This window comes from Salvia hispanica, chromosome 6 (assembly GCF_023119035.1).
Source record: "Salvia hispanica cultivar TCC Black 2014 chromosome 6, UniMelb_Shisp_WGS_1.0, whole genome shotgun sequence".
Classification (NCBI taxonomy): Eukaryota; Viridiplantae; Streptophyta; class Magnoliopsida; order Lamiales; family Lamiaceae; genus Salvia; species Salvia hispanica.
Genome location: NC_062970.1, coordinates 7,936,613 through 7,946,772, shown reverse-complemented (window position 1 = coordinate 7,946,772; position 10,160 = coordinate 7,936,613). Strand labels below are relative to the sequence as shown.

The 10,160-nt window shown below is 38.3% G+C and overlaps 2 protein-coding genes across 2 annotated transcripts; one reads left to right on the top strand and one right to left on the bottom strand.

Moving 5' to 3' along the window:
- On the top strand, positions 1 to 1,635 carry LOC125192812 (lactoylglutathione lyase). The gene is made up of 4 exons (XM_048090471.1): positions 1 to 160; positions 440 to 667; positions 1,138 to 1,213; positions 1,361 to 1,635. The coding sequence occupies exons 1-4, from the start codon at positions 74 to 76 to the stop codon at positions 1,399 to 1,401; spliced, it is 432 nt and encodes a 143-aa protein (XP_047946428.1). The 5' UTR covers positions 1 to 73; the 3' UTR covers positions 1,402 to 1,635.
- Positions 1,636 to 1,955: 320 nt separating this feature from the next.
- Positions 1,956 to 9,485, bottom strand: LOC125194371 (increased DNA methylation 1-like). The gene is made up of 9 exons (XM_048092552.1): positions 9,394 to 9,485; positions 6,997 to 9,317; positions 6,282 to 6,384; positions 6,056 to 6,138; positions 4,976 to 5,211; positions 4,309 to 4,395; positions 3,772 to 3,871; positions 3,446 to 3,632; positions 1,956 to 3,292 (listed from the first exon to the last, which is right to left on the bottom strand). Exons 2-9 carry the CDS (start codon positions 9,205 to 9,207, stop codon positions 2,766 to 2,768), a joined length of 3,534 nt encoding a protein of 1,177 aa, XP_047948509.1. The 5' UTR covers positions 9,208 to 9,317; positions 9,394 to 9,485; the 3' UTR covers positions 1,956 to 2,765.
- Positions 9,486 to 10,160: the final 675 nt, after the last annotated feature.

Here is a 10,160-nt window from a genome sequence, read left to right as displayed (position 1 = left end):
TGCAAAGTAGTACTAATTGTATAAGTAAGAATTCTATGGTGGGGAAGCCTAGAAACTAAAAATCCAAGTGATCATGGCGGCGGCAGCTCAAGGACCTTGCCTCAATCACATTTCTAGAGAAACATCTGACATCAAACGCCTCGCCGCTTTCTACACAGAGGTCCTTCTTTTCAAATTGTTAAGATCTTAGGGTTTCTGATAAATTCAGTTAGTAAATAATCAAATTCAAAGTTTGTTTCGTTTCATATTTGTTGAATGCAGTATTTAAGCAATTGAATCGTGTAATTAGAAAGAAAAAAAAGTAATCTTGATTAGTGGGACCTTTTGCCCCTTTTCTGTTTTCTGGTAATGAAGGGTTTTGGGATCTCTAGAGTTAGAATTTGATCTTGATTACTGAAATTTTTCTTGTTTTGTTTTGTATTTTACTTTGGTGATGAAGGTTTTTGGGTTTGAGCAAATAGAGTCTCCAAAATTCGATTTCGAGGTGATATGGTTGAAGCTTGGATCATCTATGTTGTTGCACCTCATAGAGAGGGACCCCACTGTCATGCTCCCTGAAGGTCCATGGAGCGCCGTGGCATCCGTGGCAGACCCCAAGAACCTTCCAAGAGGACACCATGTCTGTTTCTATGTACCCGAATTCGACTCCTTTGTTCAGAGAGTAAAGGTCCACACTCTAGTCTCTCTTCTCTGTTTTGTGCAATTAGTTGATTTGATTAGCTTATTCTTTGCATGGGCGAGTATGTGTTTGCTGTGGTGTGATTCTGGTTTTTAATGAGCCTATAGATGATGCATATCGATTTATCATTGGGAATGTTTATTTAGTGTAGAGGTGCTTTCGAAGTTTTTAATCGGACCTTATTGGCTGAATCAATGTTATTTTAGATGTTTTTGCTTCATAGTGTTACAATAGGTGGATTGCAACAAGCTGCTTTACCGTATAATTCGTATATAAAACCTAGTTCTAGATGTGTTCGTCGGTCATGTTCAGCAGCATCAGCATTTTTTACTTTTGACGAATGAACCAACATATAGTACCTTTTACCATCGAACCATAATTGAAGAGCAGTTCAGTATCCTATTGCATTCAGTTTCCTTCATTGTTTTGTTGAAGATTTGCCTATTTTGTTTGAGCAGGATAAAGGGATTCCGGTGCATGAGCAGAGTCAGCCGGATGGGAAGACGAAGCAAGTATTCTTCTTCGATCCGGATGGTGAGTCATTCCTCGTGCAATACAACTCTTATCTGAAATTGAAGGATTTGTGTTCTTATATTGGTGCACTTTGTGCTTTTCAATGCGCATGCATTCTTGAAATCCTATCCTTCCCTTGTGTGACCGGATCTTTGTTCTGATATGCAGGGAATGGGTTGGAGGTATCAAGCCAGTACCCGGTGCTATAGGTTACTATTTGGCATAGTAAACGCTACATAAAAAGGTAAGTGAGAAGATGAGTTCGCAGACATAATGTGTAATACTATATGTAGGCATGGATCGGTCCATCCGTGCCCCCAAATATTGATTTCTTTACTATATATTGTTGTGTTATTGAAAATAACGGTATACTAGCCCAGTGGTAGAACGCAGCTTGGTGGTCTCACTGACCCATGTTCAAGTCCTAGTTGAATTTTGTTGTATTCGGTTTCTTCTTCTTTCCATTTTGCACAAACCAAACCATAAATGAGATACTAGAGAAATAAGAGATTGCTGAATAGTATACTCCATGTGGAAAGCATAAGAATTTTAGGAGGTTCTACAAAATATGTCACACTAGTGGGATGACATGGGATTTTAGGAGGTTTTATTTTGTGTGATGGGTGCAAAGAGAAAATATATTTTTATATAATGATATGAGAGATAACTTTTTACAAATAAAGAAATGTGACTCTTTAATGGGACAAAAGGAGTAATTAAAACTCGTGACATAAATTTCTATTTTTAGAGAACGGAAGAGGGATAGAATATTATCCAAACCTACATTTTCTTAAGCAATAACTTAGAATCAGACTCTCGTACCAACAATGTTTGAGAGGTTTGCTAACATAAAAATATATATACAAATTACCAGATTGATAGCTACATACATGGCCACATCAAAAATAAAGAATGATGCCTGAGTCACAAGGCATGATAGTAGATCTGATGATAGTTTCACAGCATACAAACAATGCGGGATACGAAATCATAAGGCGTTGTTAGGATTCGAACTTCAAATAAGAGGGAGCAGCCTTCAGTAAACCTAATACTGTTCTTCTATCTGCTCATCCACAGCATCTTCAAGCTACAAAACCCAGACTAGCTACATTTAACAGGAAATTTACCTGTTGTTTTCACCATCAGCAGCATTAGATTCTGCATTTCTCTCAGTGGGTGCTGCAGCCTAAACCAAAGATTCAGAAGACGACAAAGTTGCAGCTTCTCCATCAACCACAAGAGCCATCTCAGGAGCTGGACAAGAAACTACAAGGTCGTTTTGCACCTGGATGTCGGCTTTACACGGGTTTCTTCCAGAATCCAGCAAAGTTGACATAGGGGTGGGGTTGTAATTTAAGTCCACTTCCTCAGAAACATCCTTTGCAGAGACTTCAGGACTTCTGCTGATGCAAAGGGCCTCGGCGTCGCATTCATCCTTGTCAATAAGGATTGAGGATTTCATGGTGCTATTTTTAAAATCAGATGTGGCTGTACTATTAGTGAAAACTTCCATATCTCCATTTGTAGCACTAGGTGAAGATGCTTCAAGAACAGAAACATGATTTACAAGTGCTTAGGCGTCAGTTTCTTCAGGAACCTTCAAAGAGGAACCTATATTCACACTTGAAGAGTCGGCAGTATCTTTTCTACTGTTCACAGTCTCAACTAGATCAGTTTCAGTTGCAGAGTCACAAATAGACTTGAGACCAGGAGCTTTTGTTTTGCGTAGAACGGCCTCCAAAGGAGAGTTGTCTTCCTGAGGAGGACCTTGCAACCCATTCTGCACATCAATGTTTTTGCATTCACAGGCAGTAGAGCTAGCAGAGAGTTCTTTTTGGTTGTCTTCCACCTCAGACTTGATCACGATAGCTCCGTTGCAGGTAAGAGGTTCATGAATAGAATCTGAAGTACTAGTAGGAGCAGCTGGAGCTGGAAAGCCAGAGTCCAGGTCACTAAATTGGTCGTTTGTCTTGGTGTCATGGGCCACTCCAGAATCATTACACGTCTGTTTCTCATACTCCATGGGCGAATCAATATCCGATTTTTCAACCATAACAGGCAACTGGGACTGGTTCTTGATTGATTCAGATACCTTCATATCTATAGTAGAAATAGGGATGAATTAAGATGGAAGCTATCACAAAACATATCGAAATATAATGAATTCTGTGGCCAGCATACTATTTTAGATTTCATTCAGGAACAAAATTTTGAAATAGTATGAGCTTATCAGAAGGAATAGAAATTTAATACCGTCGGAATGCTTAGCCAATGGTTTGTGTAACATGTCAGTCCCCGGAAACACCAACATGTTCATGGACTTTATTTCTTTCTTAAGCCCAACCTCAAGTTGATGAAAACCAAAAACCGAAGTCCACGTGTTCATATGCTCTGATATGGCAGGAATGACCAATTGCTCGACTTTGAGAAAACGAAGTTCCTGAAATCACAAAAATTAATCACCATTCCAGTACATGAAGGGGGCAGGGGGGAGTTTAAATTCCCAGTAATTTTTTTGTCACTTAATTTAACACTGAACAAATGTATCAGCACAGCAGTAATCCAGAGCAAGTCATTACTGTTTCAACTGCTGATAGAAGACGCCTGCACATTCCTTGTCGCCGGTAGATTTCACGCGTCCCAATAAATGGCATCTCAGCCAGGCGGGTACCATGGATTCTAATGAAGAGATTAAAAATCCAATTATCAGATTGGCTTAGGGAGGGAAAGAAAACAAGTGACAAATGACAAACAGACCTCCAAGGGCTAATGCTAATGATCAAAAATTAATAATTCCTTGGTAAATAAATCAGTTTGCAATTTCACTTATGTTGATAATTTAGTTTTTTATTTTATTTTTCTTCAACTTTGTCTTGTAAAAACTGAATAGAAGAGGCCCAACCACCTTCCCAATAGGAAAAATACACACGCAAACAAATACATGTAGGACTAAGACAGTCATGATAAGAATCTGGTGAGGTGTAATATTTATTACCATCGGGAATCAAGCTAGAGTTATGACTTATGAGAAATTTTGAATTATTTTAGATCCTGGAAATGGGTTTTGGTTGTTGACACCAGACACAGATAGTATCAAGATCAAATTGTTCTATTACCTTAAAGATGCTGCAGAAACTATTTCGTCACCCCTCTCCAAAATTATGGTATAGAATCCACAGAAGTTCAGACGGTTGAAGTTTGATCTACAAGACAATCATCTGTCATATATACTGAAGAATAACTAATACTAGAATAATGTCTACATGTATGCATATTTTCATATAAATGTATTCTATACATTCAGAGTTTCAGGTTTGACGAATGCTTCAGTTTTAGATTTCAGTCTCCTATTCAAGACATGTTAATGATATTCAAGACATGTTAGTAATATTAATTTTTTTTTAGATTCCAGTCTCCTATTCAAAATGCATTTGACCAAATCCTGCGTCAGACTTTCTGCTCATTCCTTCCGTCATTTTATCCACCTCCCACCACGCACACACATATTCACATGCTTACAGCTTAGTATGTTAAAAAATAGGCATAGTATCTAGGATCCAATTCCACAAGAGCTAAAAAACAATGTTGAAGATAACTACAGTCCACATATTCACACTTTGCCATACATGCAGCTCTATAGTCCACATATTCACACTTTTGATATGAAAAATCTTAGGCAAGGAAAAAAGCATATCACCATTTTCCAGCATGATCATTTAGTAGAGTTTGTGATGTATGAGTGTGTGCACCGAAGGCTTTAGCAGCAGGCAAATAACAGCTCACCCGATGTTATAGACAACATTGCAGATCATATTAATTCCACTTCTGCGATCAATAATGGGTAAAAAACACTCATTCATAACAGATAATGCAACAGCTATCTTGGAGTTTGATTCAACCCTTTGAGGAAACCCTCGGTGTGAGGCATCAGACACATCTGTTCTCTGAATTAGAGACCAAGAAAATCCACCTTCCAGTTCATGTTTGACTCCAAGAATCTTCTGTAAATGATCATAAAACTGAAGAACAGAGAAAAGAATGTCAATATTATCAATACACAGATATGCATCTATCCTGTAAATAATAAACAGAAATTGGGGATATCCCCAAGAAAATACAAACATGACCTGATACAGAGCACATTGTTGCAGTGTGTTTACAGTATCAGAAAGTTATTACACCCAGCATATATTCTCCTAGTCCAATATCACTAGGCACTCCTTAAAACTACTTGGGATCTACCAGTTTTCAACAGAGAGCTGAAAGGATGATTTTGCTACTTCCAGTGTGCATAAATGTCGTTAATTATTATCCATAATTCTAGAAGATGGGATAAACAAAAAATTTAAAACAAACCAAGCCTTTCTTTTGAATGCATATTGTAATAGGGGCGTTTTTCCATTTCCGTCCGTTCCATAGTAATAGAGTCATTTCCCTTTTAAGTAAAAGTCAACACATTTTTCCATACCTACTTTACTCTCTCTTACTTTTTTCTATCTTCATCTCTCTACCTTTTTCATTTTTCACTTTATTCTCTCTTTACTTAACTCACCTAACACAATTTTTCTTAGTCTCCGTGCCGAAAAGTTTTGCCTCCATTTCTATGGAACGGAGGGAGTAGTATATTCTTTATTGGACTTGTGTTCATGAAGAGAGCATGATCGACTGCTGAAACCTCATTTGTCAATTGTCATCACAAATGAACAGCATTTTCGCTCAACGATATTCATTATATAGCAATTTCCACATATACTGAATAGCTTTTAATTTTTCATTTAGCCCTCAGGCCGTTGTGGTGATTAAAGAGAACATCACAATTCACACTGTATTGCCACAGCTAGCTATTATGGTACCAAAGCTAACCTCTTGACACTGCAGCCCACAAAATGATGCACCATTCAAACTCATAGACGAAGCAAGCACTCCTTTACTACATGATTTGTGATCTGTGAAAACAATACAAAAAAGAGAATTTTTTTATCATAAAATTACTTTGAATACCAATGGAAATGTGCATTTGTTTTTGTCAGGGAGCTCAGAAGGGGAGAGTAAAGAGCTATGCAGAATTTCAAGCTAATAAAACAATTACATTTTTCCACACAGAAGCTGCATCTGGTAAGTTCATCTGCATCGATGTCCCCACAAAACTTGCATATACAATTTGTACAGTGCCAATCACCTGAAGGAAGCATCTGGATGGAATAGAAATTAGAAAACAAAGGTGCTCAACTACCAAGAAATATAATCCAGTGCAAGTTATTAAGAAATTTTGAATATGATAAACACGATTATGTCTTGTGCCAGTACTTGTTAACATTGACTACAAGATGCTATTTCTCGGAATTGTTCTTTTTTCCATCCACAAAACACTTAAGCTGGTATAAAATTCGCTCAAATGATATATACTACATCCTACTCTATTAAATATTGATTATAAAAGCCAGAACAATAAAGTAAACAAAATCATATCTAAAATGCAAATGGGGAGACAATCACTGTCCTGCGAATGATGCAATGCATAAACAAATACTTCCTCCGTCCTCAAAAAATAGGGCACATTTACCATTTTTGGTCGTCCACAAAAAATAGAGCACATTCATTTATGGAAAGTTTTCAACAAATAATAACCCTACACATCATTCCACTAACACTACTTCTCACTTACTTTTTCTCCTTCTCTCTTACTTTTTTCCCTTCTGTCTTACTTTACCAATTCTACATTAAAACCCGTGTCATACACCAATTTCCCTATTTTTTGTGGACGAAGGGAGTACAAATCATGCTTGAGACTATCTGATAAGTACCTGTATTTCTAAACAGGTCTGATGGAAAGTTGATGGACAGCTATCGCAACAGATCAAAGCACCTCCATCACCACAAATGCCACAGGCATCATCATCTGGATCGTCCCCATCAACGCCTACAGTATGGAAATCTCGACACGCAGAACCCCCCTGCTTATTCCAGGCATCGACTTGGCATTGCAGAAGGGAGGGTCCAGACTCCAAATATATGTTTTGGAAAGGCTGGCGCAACTTGCTGCCAGCATGCAGCTCAAATTTTGAAACTGTAAGGATTTTACTGCAGCAGCCACAGTGGATGCCATCTCTCGTGACCCAGCCTTCTAGCATCACCCGATTCCTTCTGCGGTTCATATACTGCACCTTTTCACTCAACTGTGCTGTCCCTGAATCAATCAGCCAGGCCAGTACAGTTCTTTTTCCTCTATATGGAACATATCCATCAGACTCTGAGTTCTCCCCCTTAACAGAGGGGCGAACGAGAAGGGTGCATCTTCCAATCACTTTACTTGTTCTTCCCTGTAAGATATTACAATTGGAAGCAGAAGTATTTATGTCAACTTTTATTTTCTTGGATTTACTTTTCGGGGAATCATTACTTAATTCACAAGCGAGCATTAGTTCACCATTGCTCGCTTGATCCGTATCAGGAAATGTACGTCTCTGCAACTTCTGATTATGTTTTTTACAGGAACTGAGTGTTTCCTCATTCTGATCACTGTCTGAGCTCTCTCCATCATCCCTACCAGGAGATCTCCTGGCACTCTTAGACAGACCATCTTCTTTTCTATTCCTTTTCATTGCTTCCTCAATCTTCTTTTTTGTCTGCCTAGTCAGTTTATTTATCAGATCTTCAGAAAGAGGAGCAAACGAAGGAGAATCACTGACCAATTGGCTTTTTGATTTATCTTCTTCTAGCTGTTTCTTAAGTGCATCATAAGCCTTAATAATTGACCAGTAGGCTGTTCCACTAGGATTAATGTACACAGCATCTAAGTAATCTCTGTTCCGCCTAGGTCTATAATCAATAGTCCACCCGGCATCAATCAGCATTTCCCTGATCTTCTCCCGCAAAAGTTGCTTTTCAGTACATCCACCACGCTTCATTTTCCCTTCTTTCCCTTTAATATGGGTGAAATTATCTATGGCTGCTCTTTCTTCCTCCTTTTTCACCGCTTTCTTCGAGCTAGAAACTTGAAGACCTGGTGGTGCCAGGTTAAGTGCGGTATCATCAACATCAGTTTCCATCTCTCTGACTGTAGTGCCTTTACTTGTGCCAATGATTTCTGACTCTTTAATCTTGATGCCCTTACTCGGTTTTGGTTTTACTTTTTCCAACTTTATATTCATTTTCTCCTTCTCCATCCACAAACCTTGGTTTTCTGGTGGCTTTGAAACTGCATAAGTGGGGATTCTAAACAATTGGTCATTCCGGGGTACATCTTCTGATCTAGAGCGTATTCTTTCTTCAAATGCCCTTGAATCATACTTACGATGACCAGAATGTAACTCCATTTTCTTCTTCTTATTCACCATCACCTTCAACACCCCATTCTTCCCCTGCAGCCTGATTGGCTCATCAGCCCCCTCTGGGTACTTCAACCTTGGCAACGAACCCGGCATTTCTTCCTCAGCCTCCTCCAAATCAAATCCCTTATTCCTCCAACCAGCATATTCACCCCCCTTGCTCCTCCCACTACTAGATCCATCAAAAAGAAAACTATGCCGTCTATCCGCCACCAGATTCCCACGTGACGATCCAACGAAAAAATCCTTCTTATTCTCACCGCCTCTACACCCAACCATCTTATATCTATCCTCCAAATACTCATCCGTCATCCTTCTCTCATTAAATTCATCAAACTCGTTCGAACCTAACTCACTTCTCCTACCAAGATCAATCCCCACATTGCTCCTCTCATACTCCCTGTTCTCAAACTCACTCCTCCTATAACCCATGGAGCCATTGTGCAAGCTCTTACGATTCACTTTTCTCATAAACCCCAATGACTCATCCTCATCACTGGCGCCAAAGCCGCCTGCACCGAACCTCTGCCTCTTTCTCTCATTTCTCTCATTACTATGACAACTCAAACCCTCCCACCGCCCTCCAGAATTCCCATTTTCTACCTTCTTCCTAATTATCAAACACCCTGACGAACTCTTCTTCTTCAACACACCACCCCCTGATCTCATACTATCTCCCATGTTCATGCATAAGAAAAAAAAAATCCTTCAAATCCACACGCAATTGAACACGAACTCACCCGAGAAACAATGTTTTCGACATGGATTGTCAATTCTGCAGTCTAGCATTTGCAGATCTGAATCAAAACCAAACGCGCACATAAATTTGGGGCACCAGATTACATTTCAATTAAAAAAATTGAATCTCTGAACCTCGGCAGGAAGCCGTGCATATACGCCTGGGATCAAATTCCAATCTTGTGGCGTGATTTTCTGGCAAAGCAACTGAAACCCAACGAGAAGAAATGTTTTTACGATAAAACATACAGTACTTCATCAGTTTGTTAATAATATTCCATTTTTGACATTTTACTAACTCCAAAATTATTAATCCATTTTTAATTATTGAATCTATTTACATTTTTTATTTTTAGGACATGATTCAATACTTCGGTAAATGCTGGAATATTTTCAATGTACTTAAAAAATATAATTATAAAGTAGCAGTAATTATTATTGGAGGAAAAACAAAATTTATGGGTGAAAATGGGAATCCAACGAGTACAGATTTGTGGATTGTTGCTGCAGTTGCAGAGCTTGATTGAATGAAGTCATATTTCTACACAACTTTTTTTTTTCTTTTTTGGGAGACATGCATTTTTGTGGGTTCTTTTTTCTATATTTATAATGTCTCAGATTTTGAAAATTGGGTGAATGTAGATGTGTTTGTGGAAAGGAAGTGAATTTCATATTTACACCTAAAATTTAAACCTCTTTTTTATTTTTGACACCAATGCCATGTCAATTACAACCACTTGGTTCAGATGATTTTGGCAATTAAATCGATCTTTAAAGATTAACTGTGAATAGTTTGGTGGTTGGAATGTTAAATTTTTATTTTCTTTAAGCGTATAAAAATTTTATGGTTTCTGTAATGGACCAAACATATTATCGTTAAGTTTGATGGTTTGTGAAGATAA